This window comes from Sinocyclocheilus anshuiensis, unplaced genomic scaffold (assembly GCF_001515605.1).
Source record: "Sinocyclocheilus anshuiensis isolate Anshui unplaced genomic scaffold, SAMN03320099.WGS_v1.1 scaffold1346, whole genome shotgun sequence".
NCBI classification, from domain to species: Eukaryota; Metazoa; Chordata; class Actinopteri; order Cypriniformes; family Cyprinidae; genus Sinocyclocheilus; species Sinocyclocheilus anshuiensis.
The window spans coordinates 141,466-167,669 of NW_015555726.1; the positions used below are offsets into that span (position 1 = coordinate 141,466).

At 35.3% G+C, this 26,204-nt stretch overlaps 1 protein-coding gene across 1 annotated transcript; it reads left to right on the forward strand.

Annotated features, from left to right (window-relative positions):
* Nucleotides 1–2,068: 2,068 nt before the first annotated feature.
* Nucleotides 2,069–20,780, forward strand: LOC107672663 (neurturin-like). The gene is made up of 4 exons (XM_016465949.1): nucleotides 2,069–2,125; nucleotides 13,145–13,215; nucleotides 13,807–13,984; nucleotides 20,356–20,780. Exons 1-4 carry the CDS (start codon nucleotides 2,095–2,097, stop codon nucleotides 20,778–20,780), a joined length of 705 nt encoding a protein of 234 aa, XP_016321435.1. The 5' UTR covers nucleotides 2,069–2,094.
* The last annotated feature ends 5,424 nt before the right edge of the window (nucleotides 20,781–26,204 follow it).

Below are 26,204 nucleotides of genomic sequence, written 5' to 3' on the forward strand. Positions count from 1 at the left end.
AAACGTCTATACAAATAAACTTGAATTTAATTGAAAAAAAAAAAACACACACACACTCACTCTCTCACACACACACAGACACTCACTCTCTCACACACACACACACACACACACACACACACACCGTCTGAGAGCAGCTCAGAAAGCAGCGCAGAAGTGCTTGAGCTGCAGCCAATCTTGATAAACTCAGCCGTTCAGAAATCCCACCTCAGTATTGTGGGAAAGTGTGTTGTTTGCTTACCTGTCAGTTATTCTATTAGTCTGAAATCTGGTGTTGATATCAAACACACTGATTTCTATTACAGCCATGAAGTGACGCAATCACAGATAAGAGAGCAGTTTCTGATTGAGCCAGAAAGCTTTGGTATTTGACCTTTAAATCAGAATGTCTCATTAATGTTTATTTAATATGCCGCTGATTGATATAGTCACCACTGACAAGCTACTACTAAATATATTGTAGAAACTTAATTTTCTGTAAAGCTGCTTTGCAACGATTTGTATCGTGAAAAGCGCTATACAAATAAACTTGAATTGAATTGAACTGGTTTTAATTTTCTCTTTCATTTTCGGTGATCTTTGGCTGCCTAACTTTGCTATGACAATGTGCCAAATTGAAATATACTTTATTTATTTGTTCAAAATGAATGGGTGTGAAACCTAAGACCTTTATGTAATCTTAAACCTTATAGGCCTATTAAAGACTATAATTACTATTAATTATAGTAATTACTATATATATACACTACCGGTCAAAAGTTGGGATCAGAACGATTTTTAATGTTTTTACAGGAGTTTCTTGTGCTCAACAAGGCTGCATTTATTTGATAAAAAATACATATATTATATATATATATATATGTGTGTGTGTGTTTCAAAATATAATGTGCAAAAAAAGTCTAAAAATATTTGCTAAAATATGTTTCAAAACATATTTACATTAATATATTTTCTACCTTTATATTTTTGACCATATTTCGAAAATATACTTGAAAAATATAAATGTATTTTTAAAAGCATTTAATATACATATATATATATATATATATATTAAAAACTTATGTAAACATATAATACATTTGAATAAAAATCATCAAGGATTTTACAATGTCCCAAAAAATATTAAAATCTTGTTTGTCAAGCACTTTGAACTACAAGTGTTTTGCACATATTTGGTGCACATTTGATTTGAACAAACTCTCTAAGCCTAATTATTAAAATGTGACACATAAGGACAAATAAGCTTTCAAATAAAAAAAAATAGAGTATGTAGGGACCAGGATTTTTTATCTAAATTGTGAGTTGGCTGTTTTTGACTAAGAGTAGTAAGCATTTATCTTGCAACCAACTAAAGTAACTCCGGCAACTGCATATAACATATCTGACCACTCAAATACACAGCAAATGCATTGCAGAACAGTAGGAAATCTTTGTGGCAGCCACTCACATTTCCTTCTGTAACTGTACAAATCTACTTATTTTATCAAGTGAACCTGTAGAATAGAATAGAGCTCAATTACTCCAGTGTCTCTCCCAGGTGAGCGCGTTACCTGATCTTGCGTCTTTCACTCATCTACACTGCTGGCGACGCGACAGACTAGAACCCATTATAATCAGCGACGCGAGTGGCGTAGGCACCCAATCGACCAATCAGAAGGCTCACATTATAATCAGTGGAGCGCGGCGCGTTCCCTTGCGTCGTGGATTATCAGGGGAGCGCTGGAGTTTGTCGCGTCGCGTCGCTGGCTTGTAGCGTAACATGTGATAGGGGCTGGAATTTGACACCTCAGGGGTTCAAAACTCTCATGTGTTTATGGGACTTGATTTTGGCAGGGCTCCTGCGTTTAGAGCAGAGAGCGCGTCCTGGGGAGCTGAACGCGTCCGATCGTGCGTTTAAGGCGCATCTGGGTCAGTCAAGACAACCCTGGGCTATCTGGACGCCCTGGACACTATTTTATGTGAAAAACGTGGATGTTCAGAATTATGCATCATCACTACAGGGAGAGGGCCAGAGGAAACATTTTAAGGAATACGTTTTCATTATCTGTGGATTATTTTCACTTGTCCGTTTCTTAATTAATTTCACTCAAGTCCATGACAGGAGAGGTCGATCAGGACAGAAAAGGTAGGTTTCTTTTCTTTTCTTTTCTTTAATGTCTTTAGATATTTAATTTGCATCATGTTATAGTAAGGCAGTGGTCTAAAGTTTGCGTGTTTGAACTTTTAGCATGATTACTACGTTTACACACACACAAACACAGACATAATTTGTATATGTAGCCTATGTATTTATGTCGGCAGAACCTTTCTTACTGTGGCGCTTATTACAAAAAATGCATGTTTTTTTTTTCAAGTCAGATTTATTTTCGATAATAAAAAAAGTGTATGTATTGTAACTTATAGCTATTAATATGTAATATAATGTTCTTGCTTTAAGTGTTGCTGCTAAGCCCTAAAAAAAAATCAGAAATAATTTGTCATTTGCCACAGAATATTCGATTCAATTAAAATTAATTTTTTTTTTAAATATGGTTATGTGTAACCTTATTAAATATAACGTATAAGTTCTTGGACTTTGATTCTTTTTGTTCTTCTAAATTTCCCCTTTCCTTTAAAATGTCCTTTTCCTTGATAAAACCGCATAAATATGCATCAGTTATTGTTGGATCTGTTGAAAGATGGTTGATCCCCAAAAATGAAAGGAAAATAAAAGCTGCTTAACTGCCTGGCTTTCCTCAATCTCGTACAAACAGGTTGAAAATGTACCTCAGAATACTTCATTAAGTGTATTCCTTTGCTTATTTGACAAGCTTTTCCCAGCTGACTGAGCTGATGATTGATTATGAGACTGACAGTAAGTGTGCTCCTGAAAGAGCTGTTTTCCTGTCTGGAAGGGATGAAATCTGGATACAGTTAGAAGAGAATCCCGGGACTGTTTTCTCCACTCTGGGGTCTTATTATGGCCATTTGTGTGGTCTCTTTAAGTCTTATATCTTGCTAAGAAGTCTCGTATGCTATATGTATATGTATGTAATTATAAATTCTCAAGTCTATAAATTTGCTCTCGGTTCTGGTTCAGGTGCATTGTCTTTTCCCCATCTTTTCTGTGCTGGAACAAATGCACACCACACCACTGCTGTCTCCTCTTGTAAATGTCTTTTTAAAAGATTTGGACTGGAATGTGCGAGATTCTTACACAGAACCAGTCCCATATGTAGCTTCCTACCTATATCCCATCTGGCTGAGTTGGTTGGCACGTTTGTTGAGCAGGTAATATTGCATTTCAGTATCGGATTGCAAACACTTCCAAATAGACTGCAGGCTACTCCCTTGTATACTGTAAAGCTTGGATCAAAATTATTAATTTATTCGTCTGTTGGCATGGTATTATGTGACTGAGGCAGCAGGGTAGACTGTGGAATTTCTCTCGGGTTATTTGTTATGTCATGTTGAAAGATTAAATAGCAGTGCTGCTGAGTCATTGGTGTGCTCTTTTTTTAAGATGCACAGCATATGGTGTTTTTTCACAGGACACGTGATGTGCTTTATGGTGATGCTGCTAAATAGAGTTTGATGGAGTTTTGTGGAACCCCTGTATTATCATAGGTGGGTCTCTTTAGTTTATGACCTGCCATGTATTCATGATGAATACTGCGTTTTCCTGTTGCTGTGATAGATTGGGTGTGCTAACGCTCAAGTGTCTGAATCACACCTCCGTTAAGAGACACTAATGCAAGCGTCAAGCTCTTTTCAGTTTTACTGTCTACTGAAAGCTGTAATACTGTTTAATCACTTCCAAACTGTCTATTTTTGGAGAATCTCAACTGCTCACCCGCAGTGGAGTTTCCTCCTAGTCACTGTTTACTTTAATGCTGGATCTTATAGTTCTCTCTTTTTTTATCATAAAAAAGAAAACAAAAATGTCTTTAAAATCAGATATTGAATTAATATAAAATAATTAATTATTTTATTATTTTTTTAATAAAATCGTTTTAAATATAAAAATATTAAATAAAATATAAATAATTACAATAGTTAATGTTTTAAAATTATTAATAATATTATAAAATAAATGAAAAGAGTTTTATTGGACACCTTTGACATTGACAACAAAAGACACAGAAAGTGTTTTCTGTGGAAACACATTTTTGCCACAGAATAAAAAAAAATGAAATAAAATGTTTATTTGCAGCTTTTTATCTCAGAATTCTGGGAAAAATGTCTGAATTGCAAAACAAACTTAGAATGACAAGATATAAAATTAAAATTCTGAGAAGAAAAGTCAGAATTGTGAGATAAAGTCACAATTACCTTTTTTATTTTTTTTATTACATGGCGGGAAAAAAAAAAACAGAATTGTGAGATGTAAACTCAGAATTATGAGAAAAAAGTCAGGATTGCGAGTTTATATCTCACAATCTGAGAAAAAAGTCTGAATTGTGTGATATCAACTCATAATTGCAAGAAGAAAGTCTGAATAATGTGATAAAAAGTTGCAATTACCTTTTTTAACGGTAATAATTTATTTTGCTATCCGAACTATGCACAAATATTAGTTGCATTTTATCTTTCGTTTATTCATCCATTTTTTTCCATACATTTTTCAACTGTCTTTGACCCAGTAGATCAGAACCCTGATTTTTCCATGTAAACTGCTGGTGATTGAATTGCTCAGGTGTATTTTCAGCATCCATTTAATTTTGATGAAGCGACTACATAGCGAGGGTAGGTTTCGTGACTCTGTGTGCATGGAAACGGGGCAGCACATGAGTGTCAGGCGATCACACGGGACACAGGAGCGCCGTGGTGTTAGTAAGAATTATGGGCCGCAGTCACCGCGTGGCAGTCCACCGCTGGATAATTTATTACAGCCTCCACTAATGAACAGCCTAGTTGTGCAATAATGAGAAACACCTTATCCAGGGTCAGAGCGGGGCAGAAGGACACTAGAGCCCACGGTGAGAGGGTCCGATTCTTACATAAAATTAAATACCAGTTTTGCTCAGGCAGGTTTTTGATGTAAAGTCTGGTGCACATTATACATCTTATTTTGGACAAGAACCGCCCACTTAGACAGAGAGAGACCAGCTGACTTATAGGACATTTGTTTAGGGGCAAGTTTATATGAAATAGAAGTATACCACAGTAATAGATCATTATGGAGAAATTAACTAAATGCACAACAGAAAACAAAAACATTAAACAAAAGTTTATAGTAACACTTTACAATAAGGTTCATTAGTTGACATTAGTTAACTACTTTAGTTAACATGAACGGAGAATGAACAATACTTCTACAGCATTTAATAAATTTAGTACATGTTAATTTCAACATTTACTAATGCATTATTAAAATCTAAAGTTGTGCTTGTTAACATTAGTTAATGCACTGTGAATTAACATGAACTAACAATGAACGGCTGTATTTTCATTAACTAACTTATTTCACATGCATGGAATATGCAGGTTTGCTCATTCACATTTTACAGTTGCTACTAAGTGCCTCAATCAAAACCCATCAAGATTAGATGCTCCTAACCTGGAAAATGTTGCCTATTCAGTGATAATATCATCCTCAAAACCTTGTAAACATGATTGGGTTTCCAGGAGGACTTATAAATGAAACCTGTGTGCTCTTCCTCCCAGAAGTTAGATAAAGTGAAGTTTTCCAGATCAAGATGTGTTTTCTGGTTTTATGTATGATTTTCAACAGATGGTCAGTAAACAGACTGTGAGCTAGACTAGTTAAAGACTAGTTAAATGCTAACTGCTTAGAAGGGAATTATACCAATGTGAACACGAGCAATACATTTAATGCATTCTGACTTATAAACTTTATTTTTCTCTTATACCATTGTCTGTCTGAATACTCGATTCTGATTGGCTGGCAGGTATGCATTAAAACTGTATAATGCACAGGTAGCTCCAAGTCAGTTTAATCACCGACACCGTTCTGTATTAATGTGCTGCTTTCATTGACACACACACAAACACACACAGAAACATTCACGAGCGCAGAAACTTGTTGTCAGTGCTGCCCTGCCACTTTTATTAATAAAATAGTTTAGATACTGGATCGCTGCATTATATTCCTAAGCAACGAGGTGTAACTGTTTAAGTAACTAAACTCAGCATCATTGTTTGTAGACAAAGACGCACAGACGCAGATAATTCACTCAACAACTGTCATCTCTCTCTCTCTTTCTCTCTCTCGATCGTTCGATCGATCGATCAATAATTAATTCAAATAAATATTATAATTTATTCATTCAAATGAATGTGATCTTACCGCACTATTTCATCTGTGTGTCTGATTTGAAGCATACCTGATGAAAATAACCATCATTTTTACCCTTCCGGTCAAATATTGCTCTACAAACATAATTAACAGCTTTAACATGTCAATGCTGGAAAATAACCATGGTATAAGCGGTATAATGCACAGCTAGCTGTGCATTAAACAATTTTAATGCTCTCCGCAGAGACAACCACCTTCCATGTCGTGAGTTAAAATTGTTTAATGCACAGCTAGTCATGCATTATCCCATACATATATACAAATATTATTATATTAGTTATTATACTTATTATTATATTAATTATAATTATATATTCTATGATAATGATATAATATATAATTAATTATAATTATTGTTTGTTTTGGCCAAAATTGTTTTCCCCTGAGAAATACCTCCCAATTATCACGTTTTCTGTAGAGTTTCAGACAGGATCTCAACAATCAGTATACACCCGCCGTCGTCTGTATGCACTTACAAATAATTATCTGCAGTTGAAGCTTTCATACAATTAAAAACGAAACACCCAAAACAGTACATGGCATCATCACGAAGACAAACTATATGTTTATACGTGAAATTCCGGAGGGGACGTCGGATGGCGTCACGTGGGGACGTAATGACGTGTGCCATTAATCGAACTATGTACTATAACATGTAAAATGGGAACATGAAAGGAATATTCTAAAAGCAACTCATGTAAACACCATAATCATAATATTGGCTTATTTAGAATAAGGTAAATAATTAGATTACTGATGTCCATGTAAACGTAGTCAGTGTCTCGAACTGTGCTCAGATTTAACAAGATGCCACTCAAAAGTCAGAGATCTCAATATGAGCTCAAACATTTCTCGTCAGATTCTTCCAAAGACCAAATGAGCTGAGCCTTTTGCACATAATTTTTTTTTTTTTTACTAATCTCTACACTCCGTATGTCAACTATTGACTCATTTAGTCTGTTTTTATTCATGTATTTCTCCTAATCTATAAAACAGCAACATTTTATTGCAAAAAAATGTTCCTGTGGGTAAGGATTTGAACCAGTACGCCACTGTATAGAACAGGGATCCTCAAATCTGGCCCACGGGGTCCACTTTCCTGCAGAGTTTAGCTCTAACCCTAATCAAATACACCTGAGCAAGCTAATCAATGTCTTCAGGATCATTGGAAAATCACAGGTAGGGGAGTTTGATCATGGTTGGAGTTAAACTCTGCAGCACATTGGCCATCCAGGGCAAGATTTGAGGAACCCTGATATAGAATGTAATTTTGAAGTAGCAGTGAACAGTGTATGAGTTTGTGCTTGTGTGCAGGATAGTTAGGAGTGAAAACGCATTGAGTTCACTCAGCCATGTGGAATGTTCTGTAATGTCATCAGAGTAAACAAATACAAACACTTTTCAGAATTCATCTCTTTCTCTTTTTCTCTTTCTGTCACTTCAGTTGGGCCCTCCAGTTGGGTCTTCATTATTCCCAATAACACACATTACCCACCCAGATTTCTCCTTTGGCTCCCATTTCTCCATCTGACAGCTCGGACCCCACAGCGAACGCACACACACTGCTGAAAAGTGTATCCTATCTATTTCGCGCACACGCTGGATATTATTATTTGCGAGATGTTTTTGATTCATCATGTCAGTGAGCAGGTTCATTTGTCTTAATGGAGCTGACAGATGTGTGTATCTGTATACACCACAGAGAAACAAGGAGATGAGAGATAGATGGTTGTGTGAGAGTGTGTGTGTTCACAGCCGGACATCTGGTTCTCCGCTGTCACGCTCACACAGAAGTTTCTCAGTAGAGAATCCAAACAGACGCCTCTTCATTTACAGAAAGAGAAACATGTTTAAATTCTGTCAAAATTGTCCTTCCAATGCAGCTCATCTCTCTTAGTTCACAGACGGGCTTGTATAAAATATATACATCTCTGATCATCTCTCTGTCTGTCTTATTCACAACTGTAGATCCTTCAGAAGACTTGCCTGTAAAAAGCTCCCTGCCATGATGCAAGGCTGTTGCTATGCGGTGCATAGGGCATTCTGCGTGGTTGCTAGGTGGTTACTTACTAGAACAAGTTAAAAGAGTTCATCTTCAAGTCTCTGTGATATTCTGGTCTCTATATGCCTTCAATATAAGGCTGTGGAGTTTAGTTTGCTGTTTTTAATGTTTTAAGGTGAAAAATTAAAATTTTCGGTTCTCTTTTTTTTTTCTTTTTTTCTTTTTAGAAAAAAAGAACACTTTCCCTCAAGAAGTTGCACACTTTTAAGTGTCAGAATTATAAATAAGCTGCACTACACATGCATTTTCATGTAGACATACACTAGCATGTCTACATGACTGTTTTATATTTGAATATATTGTAAATTGTCATTGATTTCTGTGATCAAAGCTGTATTTTCAGCACCATTACTCCATTCTTCAGTGTCACATGATCTTCAGAAATCATTCTAATATACTGATTTGCTGCTCAAGAAACATTTCTGATTATTATCAATGTTGAAAACAGTTGTGCTGCTTCATATTTTTGTGGAAACCGTGACTCTTTTTCTTTTTCAGGATTCTTTGATGAATAGAAAGTAAAAAAAAAAACAGCATTTAATTCAAATAGAATTCTTCTGTAATGTTTTAAATGTCTTTATTGTCACTTAATAAAAGTATTATTTTTTTGTTCAAAACACTGACCAAATCTTTTGAAGAATAGTGTGTTTGTTTAAGTTTTGCATTTGGTTTTGCACATGTTGCAAATACACCGGCTCCTTTACTTTGTTATGTAAACATGTTAAGTGGCTAATTTTTAATCCAGGTATTTGCATTGGATGAATGTGATTGGCACGTGCTGCACAGCATTAGCAGCTCAGTGTGACGGTTTGAAACCAGACACATCATATCAGTTTCACAGTCTGTCTTTAAGCACGTTCTCTTTGATGTATGTCAGGAGGATGTTGACTTAGGTTTCTTATCGTTTGATTTTAATGGCATATTTATTTTTTTTTTTTTATATTCCTGTGTCATCAACATATTGCCACATCAAAACCCTTGTGGCTTACAGCGTGTTTTGACAACCTTTCGCAGTGATGAATGATACGCTTTCTTAATTTGAAGTTGAAGGAAGTTGCTCAATGGTGAATCATCTCAAACTTATTTTCATCTTTTGATTGGGTGTAGGTGTGTGTCTTTGTGATTTACTGCTTTGTTACAAATGTTTAGTTATATATATTATATATATAAATTAAAAAAAGAAATTAATATATGGAAATCTAGTTGTATATAAGACCATTAAAATTATTACAATTATATTTATTAAATTTAGAATTAAAAATAAATTGTAAATAAAAAAAATAAATGTGTATATATATATATATATATATGGAAATCTAGTTGTATATATGACCTTGTAAACCTATACTGTGGCCTCAGAAACTATTAGCACTATGAACAACACACATTTAAAAATGTCTGAATGAATGTCAAAGCATTTGATGATTGAACATCAGATCAGGTGTCTGTATCAAATACTGCAGGACTAACATCACTTTTCTTCATTATTTTTGTTCATTGTGTTTGAATCAGCTGGTGTTTTGGTGATTTTTAATCAATATATGAAGTCAGTTCTCCTCAAGTTCTCACAGGTGTCCTAACAGAGGAAACCCAGATGATGAGAATCACATTAAATATCAGTATGATCCACCAATGCTTCACAAGTCTTGATTTTCCAATCCAAAATGTAGACATTGGCACAGCTAGTGATGTGAGTTTGGTGCAGGACTATCTGTTTGTCATTATTTTTGTGATTTTATTAAGTGATGTTAGCATGCAGACACTTCAGCTTTAATTGTTGTATATGCTTGTAGTTTATAATTGAAGAGCGTGATCAATCACAGAGTGTTTTAAATCTTCTGCTAACCGTTATGTCACTCAGTGAAGCTGCCAAACTGAGCAGACTGTGTCAGTGCACACAACATCTTGCAGCCTTCGGCAGTGGCGGGTTATTCATAGCAACAGAGTGCTGTAAATTTGATATTTAAGGCTGCAGGTGAAACAATCTCTCTAGGTCAGCTCTGAATTGTGTTGCTACTTTCATCACATCCTGTTGTTTAATCATTTTATAGCAGCCGCCTTTAAATGTGTGCCGTTTCCGTGCTGCATGTTTATACATGTGGTCAAGGAAACCGTCAGAGCCATGTGATTAATGATGATATAATGTCAATTTAGGTGGAATGCTTTATTAGAATAGACCTACATTCTGTACTGAGTGATCTCCACAGCATTGCTAGGTGTACTGTGTAGTTGCTAGTATTGTTGGGCGTAACTCATTACAAGTAACGCGAGTTACGTAATCAGATTGCTTTTTTCGAGTAACTAGAAAAGTAATGCATTACATTTTATTTACAAGAAAATATCTGAGTTACTTTTTCAAATAAGTAACGCCTGTTACTTTCTTTTCCCATTTATTGACTGACAGCTCTCCTGTCCTCATGTTGAGAGAAATCAGGAGTGAGTGCAGAGGCGCTGTGTGAACATGGTGTTACTGTAGATCTAGACTAAATGTGAACATGCATTCACTCATCTCACTTGCACAAAAACAGATTCAGTATTCCTAGAAATTAATAAGAACAGTGAAATGCAAACTTAGAATATGGCGCAAACCTGCAATAATTAAATGTTAACACAAAAATAATGTATGTGTTTAATCCCAGTATCTTTGCTGCTGACCTTCAATGATCCAATTCAACAATAAGCAAACATGACTTTAAATAAACATGACATTTGTTTTGTTTTTGAACTTTCTTCTCTTTCGTCCTATTCTTCATGCAATTCAGAATGGCAGCACAGCTGAATGGTGTTTGAACTTTTTGAATTTACATTTCCTTCAGCCTGAGGCTTATTCATTTCACTTTTGGTGTGAAAGGGCTTTTACATTTGCCAAAAATATAACTTTTCTATATTGAAAACAAGCAAGCAGCTCAGCCCAGACAAGAAAAAATAACGCAAAAGTAACGTAATGCATTACTTTCCATAAAAAGTAACTAAGTAACGCTATTAGTTACTTTTTTAGGGAGTAACACAATATTGTAATGCATTACTTTTAAAAGTAACTTTCCCCAAAACTGGTTGCCAAGGTGTTCTGTCTGGTTGCTAGGTGAAAATTGTGCTGTTGCTTAGTAAATGAGTTTTTGGGGATCCCAGCATACCTGAAAGGATGGGAGAGTGTCTGGGCTGAAATTTCAGGGAAAAGAAACTGTAAAATAAAGATAAAAGTTGACTTTGGACCAATATTTAGTGTGAAAAGCATATTAAAAATTATTTTGAATTTATAATAATAATAATAATAATGGTTTCCCAAGGGGGTGCTAGAGCATCTGCGGAACACTTCAGAGAAAAGAAACTGTAAAAAATGAAGAAAAAAAGGTTGCTTTGGACCAATATTTAATATGAAAATCATATAAATAGTTATTTTGAATCTCTAATAATAATAATTTGGGGCTGAGGGACATTTTAGAGAAAAAAAAAATTAAAATTACATTTTACTTTAGTAAAATGACAATATAAATGCCAATTATTTCATTTTTAAATGTGTTTCTTTATATTACACACTATTGTTTTAAAAAAAGGTATAAATGAGTCTTAAAATTGCCTTCATATTATATAGAGGTTGTCCTTTGCAAAGGGATCATCATTATTGATCATATTTTTACAAAATTTAAAAATGCCTGGCTTAGAAAAGTAAAAGCATACCTCTGCTCATTAGGGTACATAATTTGATGAATGTCCATAGCAAAATTGTGAAAAATTTAATATGAGTACATAGTCTTGGAAGACTAAATATTTTTTGAATTTATAATAATAATAATAATAATGGTTTCCCAAGGGGGTGCTAGAGCATCTGCGGAACACTTCAGAGAAAATAAACTGTAAAAAATGAAGAAAAAAAGGTTGCTTTGGACCAATATTTAATATGAAAATCATATAAATAGTTATTTTGAATCTCTAATAATAATAATTTGGGGCTGAGGGACATTTTAGAGAAAAAAAAAATTAAAATTACATTTTACTTTAGTAAAATGACAATATAAATGCCAATTATTTCATTTTTAAATGTGTTTCTTTATATTACACACTATTGTTTTAAAAAAAGGTATAAATGAGTCTTAAAATTGCCTTCATATTATATAGAGGTTGTCCTTTGCAAAGGGATCATCATTATTGATCATATTTTTACAAAATTTAAAAATGCCTGGCTTAGAAAAGTAAAAGCATACCTCTGCTCATTAGGGTACATAATTTGATGAATGTCCATAGCAAAATTGTGAAAAATTTAATATGAGTACATAGTCTTGGAAGACTAAATATTTGTTATGTAATTTCATGGCTTTACTAGCAAAATGCATGATAAAGGAAAGACAGGGCTTGCTAAGTCATGAAACCACAGTCAAATAATATCTTTTTGATATTTGCACATCTTCACATCTCTTTACCCATGATGCTTTCAGCAGAGGGAATGTAGACAGAAAACAATTAAATAACTTTCATTTTGTGACATATTAAAGAAATTGCTCACAATAAAATTGAAATTCTCTCATTATTCATCTGTCAGATATGCTGCTATGCTTTCCCCATAAAATGCAAAAAGCAGAAATTCTGAAGAGCCTTTACACATCTTATTTCTGTAGCAGAGCTGATCTTCAGTGATCTTTCCACCAAAGCTTTGAAATCATGTTCAGAAATGCATTGCTGAAAATAATGGGAAATTTTCATTTGTTGGTGACTGTTTCTTTAAGAGTCACTTGCTTAGTGCCATTATATTTGCATGCATATCAAATTATACATCTTTTCCTTTCTAGATGGCAAAGGGTGGAGAAGTCTGGACACCTGCATGGCCGCACCTGCCCGATGTCACCTGAGGAACTGGAAGGTGAGCATTCTTCATATCATTTGGGATATCAGCTACTAAATAAACACAAGCTTGATGCTGCCTGACATGACACCTGTTTGGTCTCGGCTTGCCTGTACTACACTACCAAATGTGTCAGAAGCGTGTCCGTTTGGACTTGTTTGTGTGTCAGCATGCTTGATTTTCACTCCGGCTCATTGGATCTTTCAGCCAGACACTCCACAGACATTCATTCATTAAAGTCATCCTGAAATATTTACTCATGGGGATCTACGGCGGTGTTGGGTGTTGCTTAAGTAATTAAAGAGGCTGTAGTGTTGGCTGTGTAGGATCACTGACTGGAGGTCTGCTGTAGTTCAGGGTTGGGGGTGGGAAGCGTATACATGTGAATGGGCCGATCGGACATCAAGGATCGGTTTACTCTGTCAGGGTTTATATAACACAGACGAGTAATGGGCAGGCCATGACAGCGCACTAGGTTAACCCTGAGGATTCATGTCATTGTATTTCCTACTAGCGCGTGTTATTGGCTCTTTCTTTGCAATCATAACAACAACTTCAGTTCAGTACATGCTGTATCAGTGATTATGACATCTTTTGGTTCTCTTGCAGGTGATGCTGCTTGTGTTTGTATGTCTTCTGGGTCTCGTTGATGGACATTTCCTTCAGGAGGAGAAAGAAGAACTCCGTCCTAGCAAGCTGAGAGCCTCTTCAACCTCTGCAGAACATCCAGGACCGCAGAAAGATCTAGATGAGTGGCAGAGCAGAGCACCATGGGCACGACTGCATGGTCAGTACATCCCTGACACTGTATAGCAAACCGGGGCTAGTTGTCACACATTCTGCTTCAGTGAATGATCAATGAGTGATTGAATTCTAAGCTCATTTTTTTATACCTTTTGTCCCCAACCTCAGATCTAATATTACAGAATATGATAATACTATAAAAAAAAATTGTTAAATAAAAATAATAAATATATGCATTTAAAATAAATTTATGCATTTAGCTTTTATCCAAAGCAAAAGAGGGGGAAAAAAATTAATCAGAGTGCCAACAATATTCGTAATATACAATGGCAGGTCTATTTGACAACTAGGTTAGGAAGCAAGTTAGAAAAGAGGAGAAATGCAAAGAAAAAAACATTTTTTTCATATAGCAATTTATACAATACAGATAGTTTCAAAGCAGATTAATGTTGATAAACAGAGAAAAAAAACAGTGTTGATGGAATAAATTTCATCATTTATGAAACAAATTCAATTTTGGCTGTAATGCAGCTTTATGTAATGTTAAATCTTTATGTTTATGTAATGTAATGCAGTTTATTTAATTTAGTGCAAAGTTAATGTCATTATCCAGCTCAGTTCCGTTCAAATTTTGTTCTCATCTGATAGTGTCAGTCCAGTTAAACTGATAATATAACTATATTAATTGTCTTTAAAACCCCAGAACAAAATTCACAGAAATTATCCTAATTTCGGACCGCTTTAAAGTACCAAATTCAATAAAACACTGTTAGAGAAAACAAACATGTAATTGCACTTTTGACTCACAGTCTTAGTTATTGATATATAACTCCTTTGACAACTTCCCCATTTCAACTACACTTAACTTTAGTTTACAAGCCTCATCCACCTTTGACTTTATTGCAAAGCATGTAATTCAAATTGGAGACTTTTTGTCTGTACCTACAGTAAAATCAACCCATCAACAACACTTGGTGATAGATGTGAGCAATTTCAAAATGATATGTTGTCACAAAGTGTGTACCAAAGGCTGTGTATCAAGTCATATTGCTAATTCTTTAGCAGACAGAAGCTCACAGATCTTCACTGAGATGTTTCAGATGTGAAGGTCTCAATAAAGGTCTCAGTTACTGTGTTTCATTAACTATCAACATTGTCCCATAGGAGAAATAGAAATATTAACAAATAAGTCAATAGTTGACATACAGTGTGTATAAAGCTATAAAATGTGGATAGTGGATCAGATCATTTGGAAATTGGATGAGAAATGTTTATTTTGAAATCTCTAACTTTACATTGCAGACTTTGACCACTAAAACAGAAGTCTTATTATTATAATTTTTTTTTCTCAACTTAATCTTATTTGTGGGTAGGAAAAACAATTGAGATAAACAAAGGAGATTTCATTTGTGTGTTTTCTGTGATATGTGAAGCCTGCTAATTTAGGTTGGAGGAATGGAAGTTGAAACCAGTTCAGTCTGAGAAGACTTTATCTGTTTTCTGTCTTCTCAGGCTTCTTACTTAAGTTATTATTACATTTTCTGTCTAAACTGTCAGAGCTTTGAATCCTCTGGGAATGATGCTTTACACTTGCTGTAACCTCAGACACTTCACAAAGACCTAATGGGTGAATCTCACGAAACCTGTCAAAAACATGTCCAGATCATATTTAACCCCTAATTCCAAAAAAAAAAAAAAGTATATATATATACTTTTATACGTACACAATAAGAGACAGCTAAACATTATGTTTTCAAATTTTTTATTTAAATTTTTTTTTTTATGTATATTTTTTAACTTATTTTTTAACTTTTTAACTTAATTTTTTTTGCATACAGAAGGTTTAAGACCTCTGAGATGGAACAGGCCAAACCCAGCATTTAATGTGCTTAAAACAACCTAGTTTTCATGCTATGTTAATTATAAATGTATCACAATCTTGCCTCCTTACTCTTACACTTGCACATTTTATTAAATCTTTTCTGCTCAAACGGAACTAGGTCTAGGTCAGTGTAGTTGGTTAGTTCTGTGTTGGCAAATCAAATCCTGCTCTAAATCCTGATTTTATGGTTTAGAATGGTTTAGGTTAAGTCTAACCTGCATATAACATTTATATAACATTGCGTATATGTATAACATTTTATTACAATAGTTTGAAATCAGTAAAAAACAGTAAAGAAATCTTAGAATCATTTAGAAGCATTACAGTAATGAGAAGTTGGGGGTTAATGTTCTTAAATGGGATTACAATGAATGTCACAATGAAATATAAATAGGACTCACTTGCTTTATGCAAAATATGATTTCTTCTTTTCTTTTGATTTTAGGGTGAAATGTGACCTGTGATGTTTATGTGACATTCATCCTTCAACACTTTTTCGGTATTTATAGGGAACATCTTTGTTGAAATTTAAGACGATGTTCTTCTCATCCTGTGATTCTGTGTTATGTCACAGTGACACATTGCTTCGAGGCAAATTCCTTGCAAATTATTCTTTTTTTTTTGTGCTATTTTCATTATGTTCAGTGGAAATAAAATATCTGTGCACATAATAATATAGAAACACAAGTGGAATGCAAATTTACCATGAGTATCTCTTGTGAGGACCCACAAAGACTTAAGATATAGAAATGTTTTCTCTGTAGTCAGCTCTAAGGCTCTTCTGACATATAATGCCGGCATGTCCATGTACTTTGTTTTGTGCAGTATGATAAACATGATCAGCATTGGTTGAGCCACAAGCTGACATGTTGGGCAAACAAACAGGCGTGTTTTTACAGAGCTACAGCCTCACAGTGTTTACACTCTTCAGGAAGTCAACCGTGATATTGACCATTTTGCTGCCACTGAATTAGACCCCGTACTCAAAAACACCGCCATCAGTGGATGCTGACTGGCCATTAAAATACACAAAACAGCTAAAATGCACAATATATTTACAGATTAGTGCTGGAGGTCTGCAAAGAAGATACATAAAACATACACTGTTTAACAATGTTTTTAAAAGATGTCTTTTCTGCTCACCAAAGCTGCATGTATTTGATCAAAAATACAGTAAAAACTGTAATATTGTGAAATATTATTACAATTTAAAATTGCTGTTTTCTGTGTCAATATGTTTTAAAATGTAATTTATTGCTGTGATGCGCATAAGGAATACTTTGTCTTTAAACCTTAAGAAAACCAGTAGTATCTATCAAGTAGTAGGACCATTTTCTGTGATATTGTAAAAAAAAAAACTTACAGCATCAACTGGGATAAGAGAAATGATCTCAACATAAAAAACGGCACACTTCACATTTAAGAGGAAGGATTGTTTCTTTACTGAGACACTCAGATGTTGTACACCAGTTTTTCACACCCAGTGCATCTGACATGTTTTTCCCTGGCTCATGCATGCGATAGAATAATCTCAGCACGCTCTTCCTTATCGATTTTATGTTCCACTTTAAATAATCCAAAGCTCCTCCGTGCAGGTTTTGACACAGCAAATTGCTCCCTTGGAAGCTAATTGCTGCAATCTTCGCCTGGAGAAAGTTTGAATCATATTCTAAGGTTCTACTCACCTTGTGACTTTAAACAAAACTCTATAAACATGATGTGGCATGTTGTGGGATGTTTTCAGCGCTGCATGCTGCAGTTGCAGGAGTTACAGTACAATAATAGTCCAGTGCAGTGGCAGTAAGGTGCTCTGCAAACAGCAGGAGGAATTTCACACCATGGAGAGACGTGCACACGTTACACAATCAGCTGCTGAGGCGTGAACCAGGGCCACTAGTGTTATCACCTTTCTAAATGCCAGTGTTACATTACAGTGGGCGGATGTGCCTTGTGCTGGCAGGAATTGAGACTATTTTAATGCATCAGAGCCACGTGCCAGAATCTGTATCCTCTGGGGAAATAGTTCAACCAAAAATCTTGTACTCATGCCAGTGTCATTCCAAACCAGAATGACTTTCTATCTGTGGGACACAAAAGGTGATTTTTTTTGTGTAGAAAATGGCCACTGTTTTCCATATAATGAAAGTGGATGGGACGGGTTCTGTCAAAAATGCAATATAGCATAAAACTCTGATACTGAAAATAGTCAATGTAAGTTATTGCATTATATTCCAAGTGTTCTGAAATGATGTCATAACAGAACAGGAACAGAAATGCATTGAAAATATTGCCCTCCACTGTAGAGGCCAAATCCATTAGTTGCTGTTATAGACATGTACACTGAAAAATATACATAAATTTTTTAGGATTTACTTTGAAACATTTTTCACTTAGAAATTGCTAGGGACTTTCCAAAGTTCAAATTTCAATAGTTACAAAGAATCGGCAAATAATACATTGAATTAAACATTAAAACGTACTCCTGTAATCTTTGTTTTATTTACAACTTTGTGAAAAATAATTTTGTACAGTGTAGCATTAGGTTTTATGTTGTCATGAACTGCATGGTGACACGAAGGTAGAGGATCCAAATGCAGTAGTTTATTGAAGGAGTAATCCACAAACGTCATCCAAAGGCAGGCAAAGGTCATACATAAATAGGCAATCCAAAACAAGGACAGAGTAAGGGGTTGAGGTTGAGTAATCCAGAAAACAGGAAGAATAACATGACAAGGAGCCAAGATACTGGAGTATACAAGGCTTAGAATTGCAGTAGACACATTCAAAACTTAGCAAAGAATGACAGTAGCTATGTTTCCATCACCCTATTTTAATGCGCATTTTGAAGTATCGCATGAGAAACGAGTGATGGAAACGCCAAATTTAGAATAAAAATCCCTTAATTCGGCAAAAGTTTTTACGCTCGCTTGAGGTGCTTTTTGACTTGTGCGAAAAAGGGTTGATGCGAATAATGGGAGATGGAAATGCATTTGGCGAATAAATTCCTCCAAGCGCATCAAAAAAGTCATGTGACTTTGCGCTATGGGACGGCAAAACCTGACTAACCAGCGGACCGATCTCATTCCACAGCATCTGAAATGTTGTTATGGTCATTTGGAAATGCACGAGCAAAGTCTGTCATCAAAGTATTTCTGTATAATTGCCTCCCAGAAATGTCTTACACGACTGCGTTCCCAAACAGCAGCATCCACCTCCGAAAGCAATGACCGCATTCATTGTGTTTCATCTGCTCGCTCTGAGGCGCAAGTAATTTATTATATATGAAAATTATATTCTCCTACTTTTCTTAGTGATTTATAGTGCCAGTTTATCAGGAAGTGACGATTTTGTTCTCTTTGAACGATGCTTATTCACAAATGTTTTATGCGATATTCCAGTTTTGCGCACAAGTTAAATTCTCAAATTTGGATGAAAACCAAGCTACTGAGAACCTGGCTTATATAGGGTGAGCTAACCATGCTAATGAGACACATGTGCAAACAATGAGCGCTGATTAGCAGCGGATTATGGGGAATGAAGTCCTTGATAGAGTGGCCGAAATCTGTGGACAACCAGGGCACTCCAGCTGGTGATCATGACATATGTCAATTAAGTCAAATATCATTGGCTCTCATTTGTATCTTGTGACCAAATGATATTTGCATTAAACATGATTATGGCACATTTATTGGCTGTATGTGATTTGAGAATTACAGTGAAGGTTAGATTTTTAGCAAATAAATTATGTTTAATATTTTCAGATTTTTTTTTTTAATGGCCTACTAAAGCAATTAAACGAGGTAATCACCATCATATATGGCTATAACGCACAATTGCGAGTGTGATATTGCTTTTCTGCAAGTAAATGTTTTGACAGACTGTAAATAGTAACGAAACGGCGTATATAAGTAAAGACAAACCTATAGTGTCTCAAAGACCCTCTTTTGTGTGAGACTACTTTTTATGCTAAAATGTCTATTAAATCTATAAACATAAAGTTATATCATTATAGGTCCCCATGCTTTGACCAAACAGACAAATTATATAATCAGTGTTGTTAGCTGAACCCTCACCACCAAACTTCTTGCTGCAGTTGGCTCACACAAAATAGCCTAAAAGTTAACTTTATTTCATTCTTGATGTAATGTCAACTTTTTCTACATTTAATAATCAATAAATCTTTAAAATAGAGTTTGCATTAAAAAAAAAGAATGTGAAACATTGAAAATTCCAATGCTTGTTGGACTGTTATAGTAGCACTTATGCAATGCTGCTCAACCAATCAGATCAAGGACCAGAACTAAATGTTGTATAATTTGTGATGCTTTTAAGGTGTTTTTTTGTCATTTTGAAACTTAATAGCCCCAATTTATCTTGAGCTACTAAGATATTCTTCAAAATTTCACCTTTCTGTCGCCCAGAATAAAATAAGTCATTTGAGTTTGTAACGTAATTAGTAATGATGACAGAATATTTATGTTTGATCACGTTCATCATATCATATCATCAGCTCGTGTTTTCTGTCTCCTCAGATTCGTCCCTGGCCGAGGAAGGCGAGGGTCATCGGATCCGGTGGCAGCGTTCCTCTACAAATAGCTCCAGTTCACAGAAATCTCCGAGGAACCGTAAGGAACGGCGCAACCGCAAGCGAGGCCGGAGCAGCCAGGACTGCCGTTTGGAGAGAAAAGAGATGAGGGTGCGTGATCTGGGCCTCGGCTACGACTCGGATGAGATCGTGCTGTTTAAGTACTGCGTGGGGACGTGCATGAGCGCCCGTAAGAACTACGACCTTGCCCTGAAGGTGCTGACAGATAACGGCAGTATTCCAAGCCGCAAGGTGAGCACTCAACCCTGCTGCAGACCCACACGCTTCGAGACCATCTCTTTCATGGACGCCCAGACGAGTTGGCAGACCATCAAATGGCTTTCAGCAGCCAACTGCAGCTGTGTGGGATGAGAGAAGCCCAGGAGATGCAGCCGGTAAAATCAATCCAAAGCTCCGGTATAGAAAGCGAGGAAATTCCAGTGCAAGGAATCGGATGCAGCGCTCCTGATGATGCACTACAAACCCAGCGAATCTGCTACCGTCAGCACGGGAGCCACAGGAATACGGGACGTCCTGCAGGGAGACAGTCGGAAACCGTAGGGATTTGCATCATGTGACCTCAGAGAGCTAAAAACTGGACTTGTGAAGCGAGTCGTCAGATTCCTGCTCCAGACTGCATGGAAAGTTTGTGAAAAGTAACTTGAAGGCCTACATTTCACATTATCTGCCTCTAGGTGTTATGAGATTGAGAAACTGGAGATGTTTTAAGAACGTGGATACCATGAAGGTTCATTATAACAGAACAGAAGGTGCTTTTAATTCACTTATCAGCTTAGCATGTGTGTTTAATATACACATACTTTCCTTAAGCCATGTGCACATTACAAGACTGAAGCACGTCACCTTTTTATGCTTGTGTGTATAGTCTACAACAAAAAGTTCCAGGTGTTTTTCAGACACAGGCCAAACATTTGTTCATGCAGCAGATCTCCAGTTTGCAGGCCGGCTCTGAATGCTAAGTGGTGGATTTCTGCATCGGCTCTTTATATTGATGAAATAGTGCTTGGTTACACTGCATGTCTGGACGTATGCCCAGTTATAACACTCTCTTCCATCATCTGATCATCATTAGATGAATTACTGCTGCCATGATCGCTAAAAAATGTACACAAACTATTTTTAACTCTTTTCAACTCTTTTCACTTTGAAACAAAATTCCGCCTGCTTTCCATAAGCAGTGCACGTGTTGAATTTTGTGAATAATGTTGTAATGTCTATAATAGGCCTGTTTTACATAGAAATGAATCATTCTTGGATTTAAAAGAATGTCAATGACCTAATTTACTCTATTGTTCAAAAGTTTGGGGTCAGTATGATATTAATACCTTTATTCAGCAACAATGTATTAAACTGACTGAAAGTGAGAGTAAAAATATTTATAATGCTACAAAAGATTTAAATTTCGTATAAATGCCCTTTTGAACTTTCTATTCATCAAAAAATCCTGAAAAAAACATTCTGGTTTCCACAAAAAAATTAAGCAGCACAATTGTGACCCTGGAGCACAAAACCAGTCTTAAGTCGCTGGGATATATTTGTAGCAATAGCCAAAAATACATTGTATGGGTCAAAATTATCAATTTTTCTTTTATGCCAAAAATCATTAGGATATTAAGTAAAGATCATGTTCCATGAAGATATTTTGTACATTTCTTACCATAAATATATCAAAACTTAATTTTTGATTAGTAATATGCATTGCTAAGAACTTCATTTGGACAACTTTAAAGCTGATTTTCTCAATATTTTGATTTTTTTGCACCCTCAGATTCCAGATTTTCAAATAGTTGTGTCTCGGCCAAATATTGTCCTATCCTAACAAACCATACATCAATGGAAAGCTTATTATTTATTCAACTCAATTTCGAAAAATTGACTCTTATGACTGGTTTTGTAGTCCAGGGTCACAATTGTTTTCAGCAATGATAATAATATATTCTCGAGCGGCAAGTCAGCATATTAGAATGATTTCCGAAGGATCATGTGACACTGAAGACTGAAGTAATGATGCTGTACCAGCGCAGATTAAACAAGACTGCAGGTCGTTAATGAATAATATGCAGGTTTTTGCGTGCAAAACTGTTTAGTGAGTTCACCCGTGAGTGTTTAAATGGCTCAGGTTGACTTGTGACCATCTTGTAATGTGCTCTTGGCGTTATACACTTGCACAAACACAACCGACAGCTAACCAGTTATCCTGATGCCATATTCCATAAACATTGCTATCAAGAAATACCTCTTTAAATTCAAACTTCTTTGATCAACATTGTTATTTTGTTTCACTGCTCGAGTGGATGTCTGATTATGGACTGGATCTTTGTCAGGGTACGTGACATTTGATTTGTCAGTTAAATGAAAAGGTGTCCTGGCTAAAGTTCGCAGCACACAGCACTGTACCGGTTTACCAAAATGTATTTTAATTGAGACATTGTCACATTTCATGTTTTTGTTCTATGTTTTTGGGTGTTGACTTATTGTTAGGTGAATGAAATACCAAAGCAATAGATAGATAAATAGCAGATGACCTCAGGTAGGGACAGTGAGCAGTAGAAATGCAATCTGTGGTTTACACCTCTATAATCGACCGTCACGTGCTTCTATTCCATTTCTCACACTTACTGTATTAATCTCATGGTTTACTTTACTCGTATATCACTTGTAATGTTCTCAAAGACACTATAACTACCTGTGAACTTATTCACGCTAAATTCAATAGAAATAAACAGGACATTTGACCAATTGTTTAAGCCAATTAAGTTTTTGACATTTTCATGATATTTTTATTTTCATCAATTCAATACATTTCCCCCAAAATTCACATTCTCAATAATGTAATGTGAAAAATTAATGATGCATAACTTTTACATTGTATTTATGCATTATGGTACAGCAGTATTTGTTGTACATGCTTTTTTTACTGTAGTACATAACATGACTGTCACAGTAATGAAAAACCTAATCAATTTGCATTATTTTATTTTATTTTTATTTTTAAATGTGACCAGTCAGGCGATTCATCCTTTTTTTTTTGGCATTTTATGACTAAGGGAATTTCAACAACAAAATTCCAGGACGCAGTTCGAAGTTCCCATGAAAGGGAACATCATACAGTAGACACCAGTTTAACCTAATGTTTTGTTAGATTACTTGCAGTGTTTTGGCCCTGTTTGTTTCTTTTCTGCATTTCTGTTTTTTGACTCGTAGATCATAGATCTAATAGATTATCTACTATACAACCCAACATTTGAAAGACGTCATACAGGGAGAGGCTTTATTCATCATGTCATGTTCTTCACTGACACTTCACTCACCTTTATATCAAACGCAGTAATGCTGTTCTGATAATCTGGAAGGTTTTGGTCGGTTTTGTTCCTCTGAGATCTGAGGGAAGCAGGTTTAGTCTTGAACTGCTCTTTTTGTTTCCCAGCGGCGCAGTGAATTCTTTTCCTTCAGGATGGCATCATTTTACCCTTTGGATGCTATGCATCCCCTGCTTTATTTAAGGGAAATTACTGCTATTGTTTGATGTATTTATTGTCATTTTTTTTTCGTATACATGTTATCATAATTATATTTTTTATTATTTATAAAATGTATATACCTGGAATTTATTGCTCAGATTTTTATACAGATGATGCATTTAAAGAGAGATACATTTTATCTTTGTGTGTCATACCACGTGGCTCATTTTGTGTTTTGCTTTGCACCAACATTTTCATACCAGACAAGTCACAGTTTCTCTCTCTAAACCACTATTAAAAAAAAAACAATAATGCATTTTCGAACTAATATATGTTATACTAAATGTTATTGCGATAGTATGTTAACTTGTTTGAGGCCTCGTTTCCGTATGAATGGTGTGTCTGAATGCTCTCACAGCACAACATGTTTCCACAAAACACAGACTGAAGCGTCTGATCATGCCGCATGCTGTTAGTGTCTGGGTCTTTTAGAACAAAAGTTGAGTGAAAGCATGGGATCGAGGCAGCTGTGCAAAATGCAATGGAGATATTTATGTTCTCCGGGGCTTTAGCAATGCTGAACTACTATAATTGTACTTGCCTTTTCTGTTATTTTTCACACAAGAGATGATGAATTCATGATATTTGACCCCTGAGAATCAGAATGCACAAGACCCTGCTGCTGCTGTCAACGTAAATAACACAACTGCGGCATCTAGTGGACAGTCACAGTGGACGTTTATATCAAATATGTGCAAAACATTCAGACAAACCTTAGAACTAAGAAGAATCTAATAGAATCTATAAATGCATATTAAGCACATAAACCTTAAGGAAATTTCAGTTGTTTAAAACTATCATTTACTGTTATTAAAATAAAATCACCAAGACATTATAACTTATATATTTCCATTTTGATGCCATGGGCTCACTTACACTAACAAGTAATGACAAATCCCGTAATGTAATAAAAATAATAATACATATTAATCATATCAAATATAAAACACGTTGTTTACCATTCTTTATATCGATATATGTTTAAACATATTTCTATATATTTATATTCTACTGATATAAATATTAAAATTATATATTTATAATAATATTAATATAAAACGCTAAATTGGTTTGCGAACTCGCCGGAGCAGTATTTATTTTCGAAACGCCGTAGTGTTGTGTGAACTCTGCGCGGGACTCTCAAACATGCAGGTGTTTCATAACGAAAACAAATCGCATCTCTTTAAGATGCATTAAAGATTGCATCTCAATAAATTAGAATGTCGTGGAAAAGTTCATTGACATGGAAAGAATATTAGAAATGTCCAAATGTTTTCCATCACGTCCTTTATGTCAATAAACGGCAAACCCGTCCAGTATTCAGTTGTTACATATTAAGTCTTAATTTGAGATTGACAACAAATAATTTAAGTAAACCTCACTCGCAACCTTTCTTTCCAACACATCCATGTTTTGAGCAACTTTAACGATGCACAGTTGCACCAACGAGCCTCCATCTGAAATCCCCAGTTCTGCTCTAGAGAGTGTTTTCTGCACCGGAGCGTGTGCTTGATACATTTCTACAGTTGTGCCTCCGTCACGTGTTTGGGAAATAAAAATGTATTCGAAGGAAATATCGGACGGCAAAAGTAGCTATTCGTCCAGGTGGCGCTCGGCGGCTCAGAAAGATGAATCTAATCATTATCGCTGCATTGTCTTTTAATTATTTTTTCGCTCATGTGGGATATTTATACACTATAGAGTATAATAGCTTAAATGTATATAGTACAATAATTAATGCCTGATCGACAAATGCAAAGCTGCTAGCATAAATCTCTATAAAATTAACTGTATAAATCGTACCTTTTTAATCACTCACGATTGCGATTGGTCCAATCAGCCCAGCGCAGAGAAAAGTAGCAGATACCACGTGACAAAACATTTTTATAATTCACGTATTTAATAATTTACATCTGAATAATAACTTAATATCCATTGAGCTAAGAACACTCGGTAAATACAGAACTTCTAATTCCGCCAGTTAAAACAATCTTATTTCATGTCAATTTCTATTCTAGCTGCTCAAATTCTACGGAAATAACGCTGATTGGTTCAATTTCTATCGACTTTAACTTCCGGGCGCTGATGTGGCCAATGAAACACGCTGTAGTGGTGCAAGTCCCGCCTAACAGAGCAAATCCGATAGGAAAGACGTCAGGATGTTTAAAGCACTTCTGCAATTTACTGATTGATTACATGAAAAAAAAAAAAAAAAAAATGGGTAAAATAAAATAAAATTTAATTTCAAATCACA